Source organism: Emys orbicularis, chromosome 21 (assembly GCF_028017835.1).
Source record: "Emys orbicularis isolate rEmyOrb1 chromosome 21, rEmyOrb1.hap1, whole genome shotgun sequence".
Classification (NCBI taxonomy): domain Eukaryota; kingdom Metazoa; phylum Chordata; order Testudines; family Emydidae; genus Emys; species Emys orbicularis.
Genome location: NC_088703.1, coordinates 21,049,246 through 21,070,077, shown reverse-complemented (window position 1 = coordinate 21,070,077; position 20,832 = coordinate 21,049,246). Strand labels below are relative to the sequence as shown.

General features: G+C 59.5%; 1 protein-coding gene across 1 annotated transcript in view; it reads left to right on the top strand.

Moving 5' to 3' along the window:
• LOC135893093 (leukocyte immunoglobulin-like receptor subfamily A member 6) overlaps nt 1-20,610 on the top strand; it is a 34,244-nt gene extending 13,634 nt beyond the window's left edge. Inside the window, exons 5-6 of the mRNA XM_065420879.1 lie at nt 16,621-16,911; nt 20,480-20,610. Coding sequence (XP_065276951.1) covers nt 16,621-16,911; nt 20,480-20,610 — 422 coding nt within the window. The remainder of the gene's footprint in view (nt 1-16,620; nt 16,912-20,479) is intronic.
• Nucleotides 20,611-20,832: the final 222 nt, after the last annotated feature.

The window sequence follows — 20,832 nt, the reverse complement described above, 5'->3', positions numbered from 1 at the left end:
TCTCTTTCCCTGATTTTCTTTTATTCCTTGTTTATTTAATTCACACACTGAGAAAAGCCCCTTAGAACCAGGCGTTACAGTGTAAACCCGTCATCACTGCTCAGCTATGGTGCAAGGGGCAGCAAACCCAGGTGTCCCCTATCGTGCCCGCTCCTCACACGGTGCCACGGCTTGTGTCGCAGGAGGGCACGTTTGCAGGCTGAGAGGGAAGGTTGCAGAGTCAAACCCTCCAGCACCAGGAAATGTCACAGTTAAGGTTTTCTGAACATCCTTAACTCTGCCCCCTTGTGCACATGTATTATGATGCCAGCCTTTAATTGCATGATCAGGTATTAGTTTTACCTACATGAATCATCAGCTGCTTGAACCCAGAATGAAAAGGGGATGGCATTGTCATGGAAATAGAGGTCAGTCGAAGATTGAAGACCAGACTCTGTGGTCTCCTGGTTCACAGCCCAGCCCAGTGCATCTTCCACAAGGCTGCAGGGTGACCTCTCCCCACTCCCCACAGAGACATGGACAAGCTGGGAGCTGCATGACGCTTGGCCAGGCTGACAGTCTCTGGGTTTCTTGGGTTTTGCAAAGCCCTCTGCTTACTTTGACCACAGTAGATTTCACCTGCAGATTAGAGACAATGTGTGATGGACGCAGGAAGAGACGAGACATTATCGACTTCCTGTAGCTGGAGCCACCAGCTGAGTTCCTCATATGGGGCTCAGTGGAGCTGGGCACCGGGGTGTTGGAGGAAGCACTGAGGGGCCCCTCACTGCCCTCATTATGGCATCTGCTCTCATGATCCTCTTCCTTGGTGAGTATCGGAGACAGCCAGGCCATGTGCCCATGGGGGGAGAACTGAGACCAGGGCCTCTGTCTGTGATGGGGGTCTGAGACCAGGGTGTGCGTCCATGGGGCTGGTGAATGTGAGACCACGGTGTGTGCCCATGGGGATGGGGGGGGGGGATCTGAGACCAGGGCGTGTGCCCATGGGGTGCGGGGGAGTGTATTTGAGACCAGGGTGTAGGATCCAGTCACTCTGGGATCTGATCCCTAACAACATGTCTCCTCTCCAGGCTGCTGGCTGGCCGGACAGAGCGGGGTGTCAGAAGGTGAGTATCTGTGGGGCAGGGGAAACTTTAGTGTTCAGGACAGGGAGGAGGTAAGGGGGGAAGGAAAATAGGAGTTGAGCCCTGAACCTTCACCCCAAAATCAGTTCAATCTCCTTGTTTTGATTCCAGGGAGCTCTGATACCTGGCCCTGCCCCCAGTGCCGTCGGGGGTGACTCTTGGTTGAGGGCAGGGGTGCAGGATGATCAGACCTCACATTTTTAAAGCGACAGTCCTGTATTTAACCCTCCTGCAGGTTTCCTGACTTTTTCTTAAAAACAGGCAAATTGTCCCATATTTTCTGTCTCCCCCCTTCCCCCCCAATCAGTACTGGCCAGATCCCTGATTGCCAGCCACCTGCCCACCAACGGTGAGCGGTGGGATCCCATGGCCGACGACAGAGGTGGGGGTGCAAGGCCGGTGGCAGGGCAAAGATGCAGCATGCGAGGCCAGCCGCTCCCCTGCTAGTCCATCAGCGCAGCCCCCACGGTGTGCTGGGTGAGGGTCTCGCTAGTCCGATCCTCCCCGTTCTGGGATCCCGGGGGCGCTGAGCCGGCCCAAATCCCCGGGTCCCGTCCTGTCCTCAGGGGAAGACCCACCATTGCCGACTGAGGGACGGGGGGGTCCCTGTATAACTAACCACAGACACCAGGGCTCCAGCTTTCACACCCCTGCGCCCCACCCCTGACAGACGCTGGTTCTATTCCCACAGGGGGAACCAACCTGACTCAGCCGGGAACGGCGCCGGCTCCCACCCGCCCAGGCAGCGTGGGGCCAGGTACCGAGTCTGGGGGCAGGAAATCGCCATCAACCCCCACAGAAATAGGTTTGTGATGCCCAAGGAACCGCCCCCGGGGGGAGCCATGAAGGGCTGGCTGGGTGGGATGGGGGAAGATCCCCACAGCGAATCCCCATCTAACCCCCCCCACGGGCTCATTTCATATGCGAGTGGGCAGGGCCAGCTTTAGGCTGATTCAGCTGATTCGGCTGAATTGGGCCCCGCGCTAAGAGGGCCCCGCGCCGCAGCTCTCCACCCCGCCCCCAGCTCACTTCCCCCTCCTCCCCTCCCCTGAATGCTCCACCCCCTGCTCCTCCCCCACCCCTGCTTCCCGCGAATCAGAGCTTTGCGGGAAGTCTGAAAAGAAGCAGGGGCGGGCAGGCAGCACCAGGTAAGCTAGGGTGGCAGGGGGCACGAGAAGGGCTCCGGGCCGGCTTGGCTCCAGCCCGGCCCCCGTGGCACGGCTCGGCTCAGGTCCGGCCCGGCCCCCGCGGCGCGGCACAGCTCGGGCCCAGCCCCGCGGCGCGGCTCGGGTCTGGCCCGGCCTGGCCCCCGCGGCGTGGCACGGCTCGGGTCCGGCCCGGCCCCCACGGCGCAGTTTGGGTCTGAGTCTGGTCCGGCCCGGCCCCCGCGGTGCGGCGCGGCTCCGGCCGCCGAGCAGCTCTAGGCCGGACCCAAGCCCGGCGACCCCGGACGGAGCGCGGCTCGATTCCTGGGGGTGGGGCTTGCTGCAAGCCCCGCCCCCAGGAATCGGGCCCCACTCTTGCTAAAGCCGGCCCTGCGAGTGGGGGTGTCACTGGACAGATGCCAGATTGGATTGGTGGGGGCATGGTCTGACAGAGCTTCCCCCCAATGCACAGCCCAACCCCAGGGGCCCCCACAAACTGGGGTGCGATACTTCTGGGGTACCACCAGCTGCCTCCTGATCTCCCCTGACTCCATTTTCCCTGGGGGAGCCCATTCTCGGTACAGGAACCCCTTCTCCCACAGGAACCTTTTCCGGCCACCTCTCCCCATGGTCTGTACCGCACTGAGGTCGGCCAGGTCCCTTATCTTCCGCAAGGTGGGATCTTTCTGCACCTCGGCCTGGAACTCAGCAGCTGGGACAGGGATGGCCACCTGCTCTCTGTCGCCGGCTGGGTCTGAGGCCGCAGCCTCTCTGAGCCGTGTCCCTGGGTGTTCCCTCCCCACCGGGTTAGGGTCCTGCGCCTCAGGCAAGGCACCCTCCCGAAGGTCAGGGCGCAGTGCACCTCGCCGGTTTTGACTACGGGTCACAACCAGGGCACCCTGGGGGTTGCTTGGCCAGTCCTCCAGATCCCCCCCCATCAACACCTGAATGGGCAAATACGGTGTACCCCAACATCCTTGGGGCCCTCCTTGGCCCCCCACTTCAGGTGTACCCTCGCCATGGGCACTTTGACCGGGGTCCCACCCACCCCCGTCAGGGTCAGGTAGGTGTTGGGCACCACCCAATCTGGGGCCACCACCTCGAGCCGGGCCAGCGTCACCTCTGCGCCTGTATCCCAATATCCATTGACCTTCCTCCCATCCACCTCCAGGGGAACAAGGTACTCGCTCCGCAGGGACCGCCCCGCACCTACCCTGTAAACCAAAAACCCTGAGTCTGGAGCATCCAGCCCCCCAGAGGAGCTGGCCTGGCGCTCTCCTCCCTCCTTAGCAGGTGGTACACTGCCAGCTCCCCTGGTCTGGGAATGCTGCCCCTCGTCCGGCTGGGTCTCTACCCAGTCAACCCTCTGTGGCTTGAGTCCGCTCAGTCTATCCCTGAGCCTGAGGCACTGGGCCCTTATGTGGACCCTTTGGACACAGTGATAGCAGCCCATGTCCCGTGGGTCCCCTCGAGTGGGTCGGATGGACCTGATGCTGGATGTTCCCCTTTGGTGGGCGTTCTCCATATTTCCCCGCTGGGAGGTCCCATGGTGACTCTCACTCTGCGTTGTGGTGGGACTGTTCCTTTGGGACTCCTCCCTGTTATCCCCTGCCCGACTGTTCACAAACTCGTCGGCCAACTGGCCTGCGTGCTGCGGGTTCTCTGGCTTCTGGTCCATCAACCATTGCCTCAGGTCGGATGGGCACTGCTCATACACGTGCTCCAGTACGAATAGGTCAAGCAGGTCCTCTTTAGTTTGGGCCCCAGCTGTCCACTTGCGGGCATACCCCTGCGCCCGGTTGGCTAGTTGCAGGTATGTGACCTCACAGGTTTTATGCTGACTCCGGAACCTTTTCCAGTACATCTCAGAAGTCAGCCCAAACTCGCGGAGCAGGGCTTTTTTGAACAGTTCGTAGTCCCCTGTCTCCGCCCCTTTCAGTCGGCTGTACACCTCCCTGGCTGTGGGGTCCAGTGAGGGAATGAGAAACTGGAGCCTGTCTGCAGGGTCAACCTGGAGCAGCTCGCAGGTATTCTCAAAGGCCGTCAGGAAGGTATCCATGTCCTCCCCCTCCTTACGCTGGGCCAGGAAGCACTTATCAAAGCTCTTTGCAGTCTTGGGTCCCCCCTCGCTCACCGCAGCTGGGGCCCCACTGCTCCTCAGCCTGGCCAGTTCCAGCTCATGCTGACGTTGGTCCAGCTCATGCTGACGCTGCTTTTCCCGTTTTTCCTGCTCATGCTGACGTTGGTTCTCCTCATGCTGATGTTGTTTCTCCTTCTCTTCCCGCTCCTGCTTCAGTTCTTGCTGCCTTAACTCGAACTCTTTCAGTCTCAGCTCCCTCTCACATTCCAGTCGCATCCGCTCCCGGGACGGGGAGCTCTGCCGGGACGATCCCCTGCTGGCCGCCGGGGTCAGGGTGCCCTCGATATTCGCTGGGCTTCCCCCAACCCCTCCCCTAGGCATAGGTAGGCAGGGTCTCGGGATGTCCTCGGCAGCAGTCTGACCCCTCCCAGCCATGTCAGGCCCCGGGGCCCACGCTGCATCCGCCGGGCGGCTTCCCTCAGGGACAGGGCTCGGTTCATCCAAGCGATCCCTCTCCTCCAGCTGGGCAATGAGCTGTTCTTTGGTGGACCTCCCAATGCGCAGCCCCCTCTGCCTGCACAGCTCCACCAGGTCACTCTTGAGGCGTTTAGCATACATCCTCCTGCTGGCCACTCGCCGGCCTGTGCTCTCCGCTTTCCACCGTTCCAGGGCGACCCCTAGTGTGCCAGCCCCTCTTCAGGTCACCACCTCTCTGCCAGGGTCGAGCTGCAGACTCCTCCGCCCCGGGACCGCTCGCTGCGATCCCCTGGGGGACCCTGTTACTGCAAAAGTCCTTCTCTCTGGTCACACACTCCCAGGGGTTACTCGCCCCCTGAACCGTCTCTCTCTGACTCTTCAGCCCACCTGGTCCCCATCAATCCCCCTTCGTTTTACTGCTCCCCAGTCACTTACTGCAGGAAGCGCCGTTCACGGGGTGCAGTACATCCCACCGCTGCCACCAGTTGTCACAGAGAGTGGGGGGGCACAAGGCCCTGCACCCCCGGCTTCCTGCAATTCACTATGACTTTCAGCCAGCCAGTAAAGCAGAAGGTTTATTTAGACGACAGGAATACAGTCCAAGACAGGTCTTGCAGGCACAGACAACAGGACCCCCCTCAGTTAGGTCCATCTTGGGGTCCCAGGGCACCCTAGCCCCCTTGGGAGGTCAGAGCCCCATCTGCCTCCCAGCCATGTCACCAGCCACCTCTGAACTCTCTCTCTAGCCTTTGTTCAGTTTCCCGGGCAAAGGTGTCACCTGGCCTCTAACCCCTTCCTGGGTTCTCATGTTACATGCTCAGGTATTCTCCCTTGGCTGGTCTCCCATCCCCCAATGCAGACCATACTAGCCACACTCCCCTGTCAGCATTTAAAGACCACAGTAAGAACAGTCCCAGTTCATCACACCTTGGGACCCAGCAAGGGGGCTAGACGATGGAGCCTTTCTGCAGGGTCAGCCTGGCTCCAATTGCCAGCCTCCCAAAGGCCACGAGACCGGAATCTGTATCTCCCCCGTCCTGAACCTGGGGCAGCAATTTAGTGCCTAGGTTCCCTGCGGAATTGGCACCCCAGGGTCCATCCCCACTTACCCCTGGATGGGTCCCTCTGCCTCTCAGCTCCGCCATCACAGTTCATCTCCTGCTGTTCTGCCTCCTGCCTCCCCTGTCTGTCCTGGTCCTCTGACTCCTTCAATCTCCGCTCCAATTCCATCCGGCTCAGATCCACCTACGGGGAGCCGGGTGGAGACCCCCTGCTGGTCAGGGACATGGGTCTCGGGGACGCCCGGCTGCTCCCAGCCTCTCTCGCAGCCCCAGCTGGGTCAGGAACTGGCTCCTTAGAGTGATCATCTTCCAACTCAGCAATCAGCTGTGCCTTGGTGAGCTTTCCAATGCGCAGCCGTCTCTCTGCACAGCTCTACAATGTCCTTCTTACGGTGATGGTCATAGGTCATCTCCACGCTGTTCCCAAGTGGTCACGGACTCACAGGCCTGTGCTCTCTCAGCTCCCCACGGTCCCTGGGAGGAACCACTTCAGTGCGACAGCCCTTCTCGGGGGTCACAATCTCTCTCAGAGGTTAAGCCATAGGCTCCTCTGCCTCCAGAAACAGAACATCTCTGAGCCTTCAGCATGCTTGTCTCTCATTAATCCCCCTTCCTTCTACTGCTCCCCACTCACTTACTGCAGGATGCTCCGTCCAGGGGATGCAGTGGATCACACCGCTGCCACCAGTAGTGATGGAGTCACAGGTCTGATGCTCTGGAACTGCTCTGTATGCAGCCAGCCAAGACTGTAGGGTGGTGCAACTCCCCTAAGGGCACGCTGTCCAGGGCAAAAAGCATCCTGGGCTACAGCCTTCCTGGTCTGACCTTGGAGCATTCAGCATCCCTGTTCACACCGTGCACTTCCCCTTGGCGGGTCCACCTGGACGGGACCAGAGGTCCCTGCACCCCCACTCCGCAGCCAGCAGTGACTCCCAGCCAGTGTTGTAAAACAGGTGGTTTATTAGTCGATAGGAACACAGCGTAGAACACAGCTTGTTAGCACAGAAATCAGTGACTTTCAGCCCAGTCCATGTTGGGGGAACCCCGGGATGCCCCCTCTGAATCCCATGCCGCGCTCGGGGTGGGGGGCGGCGGGAGGCTTTTTTGCCTGCGGCGGCAAAAAAGCCAGAGCCGCCCCTGCCAGCCCCACACCCAGCCGAACCCTTGGCCAATGGAACGCTCAGAACCAGGCACTTCCGAGAGCCCTGGGCCCAGCAGAGGGGATGCTCGGCCGGGGCGAGGGGAAGGAGTCACTGGGGTTGTCCTCACCTATGCGGGAGCATCAGCTGCTGCAGATTCGGGGCCGAGGGAGGGGGGATCCCTGCCCCTAAGTTCCCGCTAAGCTGCCGTGGCCAGGGAGACGCACCTCTCCCCCAACCCCAGGCTGCTGCAGCAAGAAAGGGCTGGGGGGAGTCCTCTCTCCCCGCTGCAGCCCTGGGGCAGCCTGCACCCCAAACCCCTGCCCGGGGCAACCGACCCGACCTTGCCTGGAGCGGTGCCAACTCCCAACCACCTGGTCACGCGGGGCCAGGTACCGGGGGGAATCTCTTGAGTCACAGATTATGGGGCAGCTTCCCCCAGTGGTTGCCCAGGGGGAGGGATGGAGGCTGTTCTCAGGGAGATTTACCCCCCCCCCCCGCCGACGGACACGAACCTTCTCAGACACAAACCGGATGCTAACAGGGCAGCCGGAGGCTTCCTCTGGGGGAGCTGGGACCATCAGTGGCCATGAGGGGGGCTGTCCTGGAGCTCCCAGCGAAGCAGCCAGGGGCAGCCAGCATGGGAGGCGGGATGCCGGGCTAGATGGGCCCCTTGGCCTCAGCTGGTGTGGCCAGGCCTGGCTGGTGCCATGGTACTGTGAGGGGTGGGGGAGGGTAAATGATTATTCAGACAGCACCCCCTTGTGCCACGCTGGGGCATTGGGGCCAGGCCTGACTGCCAGGGGAGAGCGCCCCTTAATGAGCCCCCTGCAGCCCAGCGCCCCCTAGCACCTAAATCACCCAAATCTTGCTGGCTCTGACCCCACTTGATTTCTCAGGGCTCCCCAACATCCTCCCCACAGAATTTTCTGCTGCCTCTGCCCTCCGGTGTCCCAGCCTCTTGTGCGCCGCCTGAGGTGGGAGGGGCTGGGGAGGGAACAGACCTGCCGCTCCCGGCACTCACAGCTGCTGCTGTTTCCCAGGTGGATGGGTAGCAAGAAGTGAATCGGTTCTGATTCCCGTCCTCATCATCGCAGCAGCCACCGTCCTCTTCCTCCTCCTCTTCGTTGCCTTCGTCTGCTTCAGAAAAAAACGAGCCAGTAAGTGCCCCACCCAGCGAGGGAAGGGTTAAACATGCGGCTAAGCAGGGCGGGATGGGGTCACGGCTTGGATGGGGGACTGTGCTGGGAAAGCCAAGGAGCAGGGGGACTCAGCAGAGGGCACTGTTGCATGTGTAATCCCTGTACACACAGCTGTCCCACCCCAGAGGTGGCCACATCTCAGCGCTGAATGTGTCCCTGCGATGCCAGGGGAGTCACCAGCCTGTGGATCAGGTTCGTTATAACGAGTCACTAACGAGGGAGGATTGGGAACAGGAAAAGCCCCATGAGTTAATCTGCCCCATCCCCCGGCGCATGCTGTGGTGTTGTGCTGCCCCCTGCTGGTTTGGCCCACCCCAGCAGGGATCCAGGCTCAGCACCATCCCTGCTGCCCTGTGGGGGGTGAGTGGCCGGGCGCTGGGACCGGGGGATCCCGATCGGCTCATGGGGGATTCTGGTTTGTGTCCCTCTGCAGGAAAAGGAGCCGCACCAAGACCGAGCAGGTAGGAACCCGGCTCCTCCCCCTCCCGCTCGACCTGCCGGGGTCACGGGGCTCCTGGGCTCTGTCCCAGCTCGGGGAGGGAAGTGGGGTCTAGTCATTAGAGCAGGGTGGCTGGGAGCCAGGACTCCTGGGTTCTCTCCCTGGTCTGGGAGGGAAGTGGGGTCTAGTGGGGGGGGGGTTAGGGAACAGAGTTCAGAATGGGGGGCTCTCTGGGTGTGTTGTGGAATCTCCCTGTGGGTTGGGGGATATGACATTTACAGAGGGATTTTCTCTCTTTTATTGCCAGCCGTTTGAGGGTGTTGAAGTCTCCAGCTCAGGAAGACCCCATCTGTGAGTAACACACCCAAGGGGGCACCAGGGTGGGACAGGACACCTGTGGAAGGGAGGGGCATTTGGGGGCTCCCCTCCCCCTCTATTTCAGGGTCTCCCTCTGTGGGCCACCTATGCTCCCATCCCAGGCCTGGCACTTTTGTGTCCCCCCCTTCACTTCTCCATCAGACCTTCCCAGCCAGTGACCTGCAGAGAATGCCCATCCACTCCTGGCTCCCAGCCCCCTGTTCTAACCACTAGATCCCACTCCCCTTCCAGACCAGGGACAGAACCCTGGAGTCCTGGCTCCCAGCCCCCCCTGCTCTAACCACTAGACCCCACTCCCCTTCTGGACCAGGAAGAGAACCCAGGAGTCCTGGCTCTGAGCCCCCCTCCCACCCTGCCGTAACCCCCTAGACTCTGCTGCTGTCTCTGTGCCTCAGTTTTCCTCTCTGTAACACGGGGCTAATGACCCTGGCCCATGCTGTGGGGCGGAGGGGGTGGCTGTGCAGGGCTCTGAGCCCCCTGGCTAGACAAAGGGGTCGGAGCTGGGTGTGGGGTTCTGCTCTGGGCTGGCCGGGGGTGTAGCTCAGCGGGTGTCTCTGTTCCGCAGACGCCTCCATCGATGAAGAGAAAGAGACGCAGAACCTGGTAAGTGTCTCCTGTTCCCCCATGGGGCCTGACCCCAACCTTGACCCGCATGAGCCCAGCAGCCCGCTCATAGCCCCCCCTCGCCTTTCCTGGCACACTCAGTGGTTTGGGGTGGGGGTCAAGCTGCTGGGATGGGGGTGGGCTTATGGAATTGCCCGCTGGGATTGCAGGGTGTGTGTGTGTTTCCCTGTCACCCCCTGCTGAGGGGATGGCCCCTGCTCTGTGTGTGTGTGTGTGTGGGGGGGTGTTTGGTGCATGCGCACGAGCACATACACACACACACACACACAAGTGATTCTCTCCCCTCCCACCCCAGGAGCCGGACCCCGACACCTACGCGGAGCTGGACGTCCAGACGCTGCAGCCCAGCGTGTACGGCGTGATCAACATGAGCTGGGGGGCCCTGCAATGAGACCCCCCCACAGCCATGGGACACCAGCCCCTAGGGGGCGCCAGACTCATGCCACTACAGCGCCAGCCCCAGAGAACTCTGCTTCTAGGGAAGATTTAGGGGGGATGCTGCCCTCCCCCCACTGCAGCCCCATCCCATCGAGCTGCGTTCCCCTGCCCCACCCAGACCCATGTGCGGGGGGTGGAGGGGGCTCAGCACCGGGAGCGGGAGGGGTCACATCAAGGCAGCTTTGATGTTATTTTGCATCCTGTTAACCTCCAAATCTGTAATAAACACAGATCATTAAACCAGCCCCCCGGGGCAGCCCCCAGCCCCCTTTCCCGGTGCCAGGAGAGTGTGTCACACCTGGGGGAGATGGGTCACTGCCGGGGAATCAGGTTTATGCTGAGTTTCACTGGCAGTAGCAGAAACAGCAAGCGAGCGCCGGCTGTCACAGATCGTGCCCACTCTTGGCCCCGTATGGTCCCTTGCGGGGAACTCCCTTCAGTGTGACAGCCCTTCTCGGGGGTCCACTCTCTCTCGGGATTAAGCCCCACCACCTCCTGGAACCGCACCTCTCTTGAACCTTAGCACATCTGTCTCCGCCGTGGGCCCCCTCAGGGAGTCCACTCGCTCTGGACCCCCAAGGCCAGGGCCGCCCAGAGGGGGGGCAAGTGGGGCAATTTGCCCCGGGGCCCCCACAAGAATATAGTATTCTATAGTATTGCAACTTTTTTTTATGGAAGGGGCCCCCAAAAGTGCTTTGCCCCAGGCCCCCTGAATCCTCTGGGCAGCCCTGCCCGGGTCCTCCACTCCCAGAGGGAATAATGCAACCCTGATCTCTAGCCCAGAGTGACTGTCTAGGAAGGAGTATGGCAGAAAGGGATCTAGGGGTTATAGTGGACCACAAGCTAAATATGAGTCAACAGTGTGATGCTGTTGCAAAAAAAGCAAATGTGATTCTGGGCTGCATTAACAGGTGTGTTGTGAGCAAGACACGAGAAGTCATTCTTCCGCTCTACTCTGCTCTGGTTAGGCCTCAGCTGGAGTATTGTGTCCAGTTCTGGGCACCGCATTTCAAGAAAGATGTGGAGAAATTGCAAAGGGTCCAGAGAAGAGCAACAAAAATGATGAAAGGTCTAGAGAACATGACCTATGAAGGAAGACTGAAAGAATTGGGTTTGTTTAGTTTGGAAAAGAGAAGACTAAGAGGGGACATGATAGCAGTTTTCAGGTATCTAAAAGGGTGTCATAAGGAGGAGGGAGAAAACTTGTTCATCTTAGCCTCTAAGGATAGAACAAGAAGCAATGGGCTTAAAACTGCAGCAAGGGAGGTTTAGGTTGGACATTAGGAAAAAGTTCCTAACTGTCAGGGTGGTTAAATACTGGAATAAATTGCCTAGGGAGGTTGTAGAATCTCCATCTCTGGAGATATTTAAAAGTAGGTTAGATAAATGTCTATCAGGGATGGTCTAGACAGTATTTGGTCCTGCCATGAGGGCAGAGGACTGGACTCGATGACCTCTCGAGGTCCCTTCCAATTCTAGAATCTATGAATGTATCGCCCCACCACAGTAAGGGAATCCCATTGCAGCAAAGCCATCCACTATGGCCTGCACATTTCCCAGAGTCACTGCCCTTGATATCAGCAGCTCTTTGAGTGCATTGGATACTTGGATCACAGCAGCCCCCACAGTACATTTGCCCACTCCAAATTGATGCCCGACTGACCGGTAGCTGTCTGGTGTTGCAAGCTTCCACAGGGCTATCGCCACTCGCTTCTCAACTGTGAAGGCTGCTCTCATCTTGGTATTCTGGCATTTCAGGGCAGGGGAAAGCAAGTCACAAAGTTCCATGAAAGTGCCCTTACGCATGCGAAAGTTTTGCAGCCACTGGGAATCATCCCAGACCTGCAACACTATGCGGTCCCACCAGTCTGTGCTTGTTTCCCAGGCTCAGAATCGGCATTCCACAGCATGAACCTGCCCCATTAACACCATGATGTGTATGTTGCCGGGGCCCATACTTTGTGAGAAGTCTATGTCCATGTCCTCATCACTCTCATCACCGCGCTGCCGTCGCCTCCTCGCCTGGTTTTGCTTTTGCAGGTTCTGGTTCTGCATATACTGCAGGATAATGCGCGTGGTGTTTACAGTCTTCATAATTGCCGCGGTGATCTGAGCAGGCTCCATGTTCCCAGGGCTATGGCATCTGCGCTGAAAAAAGGCACAAAACAATTGTCCGCCATTGCGCTGATGGAGGGAGGGGCGACTGATGACATGGCTTACAGGGAATTAAAATCAACAAAGGGGGTGGCCTTGCATCAAGGAGAAACACAAACAACTGTCATACAGAATGGCCCCCTCACGGATTGAACTCAAAACCCTGGGTTTAGCAGGCCATTGATTTCACAGAGGGAGGGAGGGAGGGGGGAGCAAATGACTACAAAACAAATTGCGTCTATTTCTTGTTTTGATCCACTCCATCTATCTTATACAACTTAGGCTGGCAGCAGATGGTGCAGTATGACTGCTAGCCATCATCATCTCCTGGGTGCTCACCAGAAGACGGTGCAGTACGACTGCCGGCAGGACTGCATCTCCAGGAGACAAAACTTAAAAAGGGAATGACCTGGCTGAGTCACTCCCATGTTTGCCCAGGCGCCCCTGACCGACCTCACTGAGGTCAGCTAAAAGAGCACCCAGGAGTACAACGACAATGGTTACCAGTCATAATGCACCGTCTATGACGAAGTGGGGTTATTTTTTATTTTTTTCGTGGTTTTCCAGTGGGTTGCATGCGGAGGGGGTGGGACTCAGTGCCCCTCGGTGTTACTGGTTTAACGACGTGAGGGGAGAGGGAGTTTGTTGTTACACAAGACCAGTGAGGGAACTTGGGACCCCAGCCAATGGCCTGGAGGATGGATACCCCAGCGACTGGTGACCTGACGACCTGAGGACCCAGCTCAGGAGTCGCAGCCAGTTCTGGCCAGTGGGAGGACAATGGGCTGTGAAGAGAAGACCCCGGTGACCTGACCAGCCAGTTCCAGCCAGAGGACAGAAGCGAGGAGAGGAGGTCTGGGCGACCAGTTTACGACTCTGTTTACCTGAAAGAAGACAATGGACAGAGGCGGGGCCTGGGGCCGATGATATCAGATGTCCAGCTGGGAAGCAGGGGGGCTGTGGGCTGGAGAGGGGAAGCAGGGAGAGCCCACCTGGATGCAGGGAGACTGGGATGTGCTGTGCTGAGGGAGGCCAGGCCTGAGGCCCTGAGAGTTTCCTGTGCTGTGTTCAACTCTCAATAAACCCTCCTGTTTTACGCTGGCTGAGAGTTGCTCCGGTCTAGAGAACAGGGTTGCATCGTCCCCTTCGGGGGGTGGAGGCCCCGGGGGTCCAGAGCGAGTGGACTCCCTGAGGGGGTCCACGGCAGAGACAGGTGTGCTAAGGCTCAGAGGTGCGATCCCAGGAGGTGGAGGGGCTTAACCCCCAAGAGAGAGTGGACCCCCGAGAAGGGCTGTTGCACTGAAAGGGGCACCCCCCATGGACTGCACGGGGCCATGAGTGGGCACGATCTGTGAGTCCATGACAATGTGGTAGCAGAGGATGGTTGGCGGATGCACCCTGTAGACGTTGGCTGCGGGCGCAGGCGCTTTGCAGTGAGTGGCTGCCAGCGATAGAACGAGGGTATTGAAAGGAACCAGCCTGGAAATGGCCTAGAACCAGCTCTGTAAGGGCAACCTGGCACGTCTCTGCAGGGAGAGGGGGCTGAGCGTGGGGAGGCTCACTAAGGAGCGGCTGATTGCTCAGCTTGTAGAGAATGACCAGTCTGAGGAACAAGCTCCAGACCCCAGGGGGGCTCCCGGGAAGCCGGGGAGTACCCGTGGGGCAGTCTGTGTAGCGACCAGGAGTCCATCAGGCCCGAATCCCCGGTTGGCACAGGGAGACCCCAGTCAGGTTCCTCCCTAGAGGAGCTGCAGAAACTGGAGCTGGAGCTGAAAGCGAAGGAGCTGGAGCTGGAGTATCGGAGGCTGGTGCACCATACAGAACAGCAGAAGCACGAGTTGGAGATGGACGAGAGGCGGGCCAAGAGGGCCTGCCGGGGGATAAGTGGGGAAGGGCCCCGAGATGCCGGTGTTGGGGGGACTCTAGACACCAAACTGCTGCCCCAGTTTAAGGAGGGGGAGGGGATATTGATGCCTACCTCACAGCCTTTCAGAAGGCTTGTGATCTGAACCAGATTGACCCCGCAGACAGGCTTTGCTGTCTGACCCCCCTGCTGGGTCCCAAGGCCATAGAGGCGTTCAGCCAAATGGATGGTGTTGAGAGGGGGACTACGACCTGTTCAAACAGGCTTTGCTGCTGAAGTTTGAACTGACCCCCGAGGCGTACAGGAAACGATTCTGGGGTGTACGCAAGACACCAGCTGTCACTTACAAGGAGGTCACCAACCTGCTGGGGGAATATCTCCGCAAGTGGGGGAAGGGCACAGGGGCACAGGGGCCACTACCGCAGAGGATGTGTATAACCTGGTGGGGTTGGAGCAGCTGTATGACATCTGCCCTCCGGACCTTAAGATGTGGCTAGTGGACCGGAAGCCCAAAGATCTGCGCCGTGCAGGGGCGCTGGCAGATGAGTTCGTGGACAGCAATTCGGGGGCAGGAGGAAGACCCACATCGGGGACTCAGAAGGGGAGTCACCCTGAGACCTCTCCAAGGTGGGACTTGAGGGACCTGAAATGTAATTACCGTGGCCAAAAGGGACACAAGGTGCCACAGTGCCTGAAGATGAAGGAAATGGCGGCCAAGCAGAACCCGCGGGGTGTCAACTGGGTGGAAGCCCACCGAGAGGGGGCATTACCGGTCCAGGGGGGTGCAGTCGAGAGGACTGTGCCAGGGGGAGTGGGAGTGCCAATATTATAGCCGCTGCTGTATCACGGGGCAGGGGCCCTGGACTTCCCCAGATCACTAGCTAAGTGACCCTGCTCCGTTCAGCCTCAAAGGGGGGAGAGATGTGACGAAGTGGGGGATTTTTTTTTTATTTTTTTGTGGTTTTCCAATGGTTTGCATGCAGAGGGAGTGGGACTCAGTACCCCTGGGTGTTACTGGCTTAACGAGGTGAAGGGAGAGGGTGTTTGTTGTTACAGAGGACCGGAGAGGGAACTTGGGACCCCAGCCAATGGCCTGGATAATGGATACCCCAGCAACTGGTGACCTGGTGACCAGGAGGCCCAGCGCGGGAGTCACAGCCGGTTCTGGCCAGTGGGAGGACAATGGGCTGCGAAGAGAGGACCCCAGTGACCTGACCAGCCGGTTCCAGCTGAGGGGTGCAAAGGTGAGAGGAGAGGAGGCCCAGGCAACCCGGGAGTTTTGCTCATGGTCAGATGTGGCGAATCATGGCTGGGGTGTTTTCCCAAATTAATGCCAGGTTCCTTTCCCCTTTTTATTCCCAGTTCTCTCTGCTCTGGACAGACTCAGGGCTTGCGCGTGGGGCAGGGTCGTCTCTTACAGAGACGCGGGGGGGCTGTTTCATTTTCCCAGATGACTGGATGGAGGCTCGAGCCGGGTCTGTGTTGTATTGTTAGGAGGGACCCCTGGATATTGAACCCGGCCCTGGTTGCTGCCGACTCCCCCGGCAGAAGGTTACACATGATCACGTATTAATTTTACCTACATGGGTCATGAACTGGGTTTGAAACCAGCATGTAACACGGGGGAGGATCTGCATGGAAATACTCACAATGGTCAGCCAAAGATTGAAGATCAGATTCTGTGGTTTCTGGGCTCCACCTTCCCCAAGGCTGCAGGGTACATTGAAGGTGACCTTCCCCCCTCCCCACAGAGACAGAGACAAGCTGCAAACTACATGACACTTGGCCAGGCTGACGGCCCCTGGGTTTCCTGGATGTTGCAGAGACCTCCGCTTATTTTGATGGCACTAGATTTGGCAGCAGATTAGAGACAATGTGTGAGGTATCAGGAAGAAGTGGGCCGGCGCCAGGGAGGGAGCTACAGCTGCAGCTATCAGCTCTGATCAGAGCCCTGCTTGGAGGGGCCCGGCTTGGAATCCCCACACCCAGCTCCACACCCAGCCAGACCATCATGGGGGGCTCTGGGCAGATGGGACACTCCTTGGGGTGTCACTGAACCTGCCTGTGCCTCCATTTCCCCTTGTACGAATGGGGGATAATCATCCCTCTGCACCTTGTGTCTGGTTAGATCTTCAGGACTTGGCTTTAGGGCGGGGGCTTTTTCTCACCGTGTCTGTGCAGCACCCAGCACCTCTGACTCCCAGCCCCCTCCTGATCTAACCACTAGACCCTACTCCCCTCCCAGAGCCAGGGATAGAACCCAGGAGTCTTGGCTCCCAGGCTGCAGGGCCCCATTAAGTAGATAGATGGGTACAGAGGGGTGCTCTGGATCTTAGGCAGTTTCGGGCACAGCTCCCAGGAATCTCTGGGATCTCGGAGAGGTTCCTCTGGCTGGGTTTTCTCCCAGGGGCCCCGTCTCTGGGACCGTGCGGCGAGGACGGGGCGCAGTGACTGTGCCGGGGTCTGTCTCACGGCCTGTCTCCTTCTCACTGCAGAGCTCAGCTACCCCAAACCCTCCATCTCCCTGCGCCCCAGTGGGGTGGTCGCCCTGGGGGGAACTGTGACCATCCGGTGTCGGGGTTTGTACCAGAACGTGAGGTTCCTTCTGTACAAAGATGGGAACCCGAACACGCTGCAGGACGTGGAGCTGGCTGGGGACCTGGCTGAGTTTCCCATTCGCAACGTGAGCCGGAGACACGCAGGGAGCTACAGCTGCTATTATCACGACAAATGGTACCCGTTCATCTGGTCGCATCCCAGCGACCCCGTGGAGCTGGTGGTAGCAGGTGAGGGGCCCGGCTCAGTATTCCTGCTCCCAGCCCCACCTCCAGTCGGACCCTCAGGGGTAGAAGCATGTGCAAGGGGGGAAACAGGCGCAGGGGCCCCCCAAATCAGTGGGGCTGGAGCACAGAGCTCCTCTGAGGAGCAGAGCCAGCTCCTCTGGCTGCGGGGGGCACACAAAGTTCCCCTCCAAAAGCAGCCACATTTTTATTCCTGTTCATGCCCCTGATCAGGGGGTCTCTGCACCAATGGGATGCTCAGAACCAGCCTCTGCCCTGGGCCCAGCAGAGGGGACGCCCGGCTGGGGGGCAGGGACGGAATCACTGGTGGATTCCCCAGCAAGGGACAGCAGCAGCTTTGGGGATGCACAGAGGAGTCGGGGCCCAGGTGCTGCCCAACCGGCCCCACCCCCAGCCTGTGACTGCATTCCATGGCTGGCTGTGTGATGCCCACCTGGGCTGGAGGCCAGGGCCAGTGCTACCATTAAGGGAAACTAGGCAGTTGCCTAGGGCGCCAAGTTTTGGGGGTGCCAAAAAGCGTTGCCCCCAGTTTTTTTTACAGCGTTCGGCAGCTCCCCACCCCCCCGGCCCGGGAAGCCGTGCGGCAGCTGCCCATCCCAGCTCATCTCTGCTACACCCCCTCCCCAAGCGCGCGGTCGCCGCTCCGCTTCTCCCGCCTCCCAGGCTTGCAGCACCAATCAGCTGTTTGGCACCGCAAGCCTGGGAGGGGAGGAGAATTAGAGCGGGGGCGGTGTGCTCAAGGAGGAGGCGGAGCAGAGGTGAGCTGGGGTGGGGAGTGTCGGTGTCAGGGAGTGAGGGTCCTTCTGAGTAAAGTTGGAGACCCGGACGCAGACCCGTGATGGAGCCTGTTGGGGACGTGGCTGAGTTTCGCATCCGAAACATGAGCCAGGGACATGCAGGGATTTACAGCTGCCAATATAGCACCAAATCTGACCTCTCCTTCTGGTCGGAGCCCAGCGACTCTGTGAATCAGCCCCACACCCAGCCGGACCCTTAGGGGGTCTTGGCCCCGATGGGACGCTCAGAGCCAGACTCTGCCCTGAGTCCAGGGCCCAGCAGATGGGAAGTGGGGACAGAGTCACTGGGGGGTTCCCCAGCCAGAGGGCAGCAGCAGCTGTTGGAGTTTCAGGGCCAATGGCTGGGTGCTCGGTTCCCTCCCTCCCCCTTCTCAGCCGATTCTCGTTTTTATCCCACAGAGTGAACTGACCCAGCTGGGTCCCAGCATCTGAATCCCCCCCTGAAGGAGCTGGCGGGAGAAGGTGAGCGAGAGAAATGGAACAATTCATCCCTGAGGGAACAGGGCTCCCCGCTCAGACGCCCACGGGGCCATTCGGGCCGTTTGGAGGAGGGTGGTCCCTGCAGACAGAACTGATGGGTTCAAATGTTCTATATAGCGCGTGATGGACAGATCCATGGGATGGACTGCCACGGGTCGGTGGGGACTAGGGTTACCTCATCGAAAAGGGACCCTGGCGACTCCAGTCGGCACTGCCGATCGGGCTGCTTCCTTGAGCCCCGGTAAGTGCTTACGGGACCCTGAACCCCTTCATGGAATCAAAGAATCATAGAATATCAGGGTTGGAAGAGACCTCAGGAGGTTCTAGTCCAACCCCCTGCTCAAAGCAGGACCAATCCCCACTAAATTATCCCAGCCAGGGCTTTGTCAAGCCGGGCCTTAAAAACCTCTAAGGAAGGAGATTCCACCACCTCCCTAGGGAACCCATTCCAGTGCTTCACCACCCTCCTAGTGAAAAAGTTTTTCCTAATATCCAACCTAGACCTCCCCCACTGCAACTTGAGACCATTGCTCCTTGTTCTGTCATCTGCCACCCCTGAGAACAACCGAGTTCCATCCTCTTTGGAGCCCCCCTTCAGGTAGTTGAAGGCGGCTATCAAATCCCCCCTCACTTTTCTCTTCTGCAGACTAAACAAGCCCAGTTCCCTCAGCCTCTCCTCGTAAGTCATGTTCCCCAGACCCCTGATCATTTTCATTGCCCTCCGCTGGACTCTCTCCAATTTGTCTACATCCTTTCTGTAGTGGGGGGCCCAAAACTGGATGCACCCCAACCCCCTGCCCCAGCCTGGAGCCACATCCTGCACCCCAAACCCTCATCCCTGGCCCCACCCCAGAGTCTGCACCTCCAGCCAGATCCTGCACCCTCCTGCACTCTGAACCCCTCGGCCCAGGCCCGGAGCCACCTGCCACACCTCAAACCCCTCATCCCTGGCCCCACCCCAGAGCCTGCACCCCCTCCCGCACTCCAAACCCCTCAGCCTGGGCCTGGAGCCTCCTCCCTAACCCCAATCCCCTCTCCCTCCCCCATCCCAGTGAAAGTGAGTGAGGGTGGGGAAGAGTGAGCGATGGAGGGAGGGGGGATGGAGTGAGCGGGGGTGGGGCCTCAAAGAAGGGGCGGGGCAGGGCAGGGATGTTTGGTTTTGTGTGATTAGAATGTTGGCAGTCCTAGTGGGTCCATGGGAATGTGGGTCAATGGGGATGTAGGGCGCTGGACAGATGGGAGCACGTCTGGTGAGGGATAGAAAGATGGATTAAGACCTTGTCTACATGAAAACTGGACCCGAAATGACAAATCTGTGTGGTTCCCAATCCCCACTGGTGATCTCAGATCATGTCTGGGCTGTCAGAATTAGAGCCTCCTGATTTGATACAGGTTTCAGAGTAGCAGCCGTGTTAGTCTGTATCCGCAAAAAGAACAGGAGTACTTGTGGCACCTTAGAGACTAACAAATTTATTTGAGCATACAGCGAGGGAAGGGGGGGGTCCCCACTCCCTAGCCTCTAAAATTCCCCTCCCAGGAATGACAGTGACGATTGATGCTGAGTCAGGGGCGGGGGTGATCACTGAGGCGCTGTTTCATCCCCGCCCCAACAGATGCCGGTTCTATTCCCACAGGGGGAACCAACCTGACCCAGCCTGGAGCGGCGCCGGCTCCCACCCGCCCGGGCAGCGCGGGGCCAGGTACCGGGGCTGCGGGGGAATCACGATTGAACCAGGCCCCATTGTACCTCCCCCACTGCCAGGCCCCAGCTCCCCTAGAGCCTCCTGCCCTGCAGATCACTGCCAGGAAGCTGTGGGTGATCCCAGGGGCTGGGCAGGGGCTGGGGCGCTGTGCACCGCTGGGATGTGAGGGGCAGCGGGTGGTGTCCCAGCCTCCTCCCCCCGCACGCACTGCGTGGCTGAGTTGGGCAGGAGCTTAGATACCCCGGGGATGGGCTCACTGCGCAGCAGACAGGCCGGGGCAGAGGTACCTGTGGGGGTGGACAGAGGGGCACTACAGGGGTGCCGGGTGGCTCAGGGGGCAGTTCAACTGCCCAGGTGCCCCATTCACCAGGGAAGCTGAGGCTCAGCCCCCAGGGCAGGACACAGCCTCCTGTGAGGGGTCCGGCCCCAGGGCTGCAGTGCCTCAGAGACCTCCTAAAGGAGGCTGGGCCGGTCCTGCTGGAGAAGGGAGGCCGAGGACTCTGCTCCCGGGGCAGCAGCAGCTGCTCATTTCCCCGTCTGAGCCCCTGAGTGACTCTCCCCTTCCCACCACAGTAGCCCCCTCGGGATGCCCAGATTTCATCCACACCAACATCACCCACCTGGTGCTGGGCGCCGTGGTCCTGCTCGTCCTGGAGTTGATCCTGGCTGAGACCTATTACAGCCACCCGAGGGAGGCACCCTAGGTGAGGTGACCCCCCCCTTTCTGTGCCCCTTGCTCCCTCCAGCGTCTGAGCCCAGGGTGACACGGGCCCCTCTAACCCACCATCTCTCTACACTCCCAGGAGCCTGGATCTGGCCTTATGGAGAAGAGCCGCTTCCCCGTGGGGAGCTGAGACGTCAGCACAAATCTCCTGCCCCCAAACACCCCTGCCTCGGAGAATCCCGCCCCCCACACTGCTCCTGAC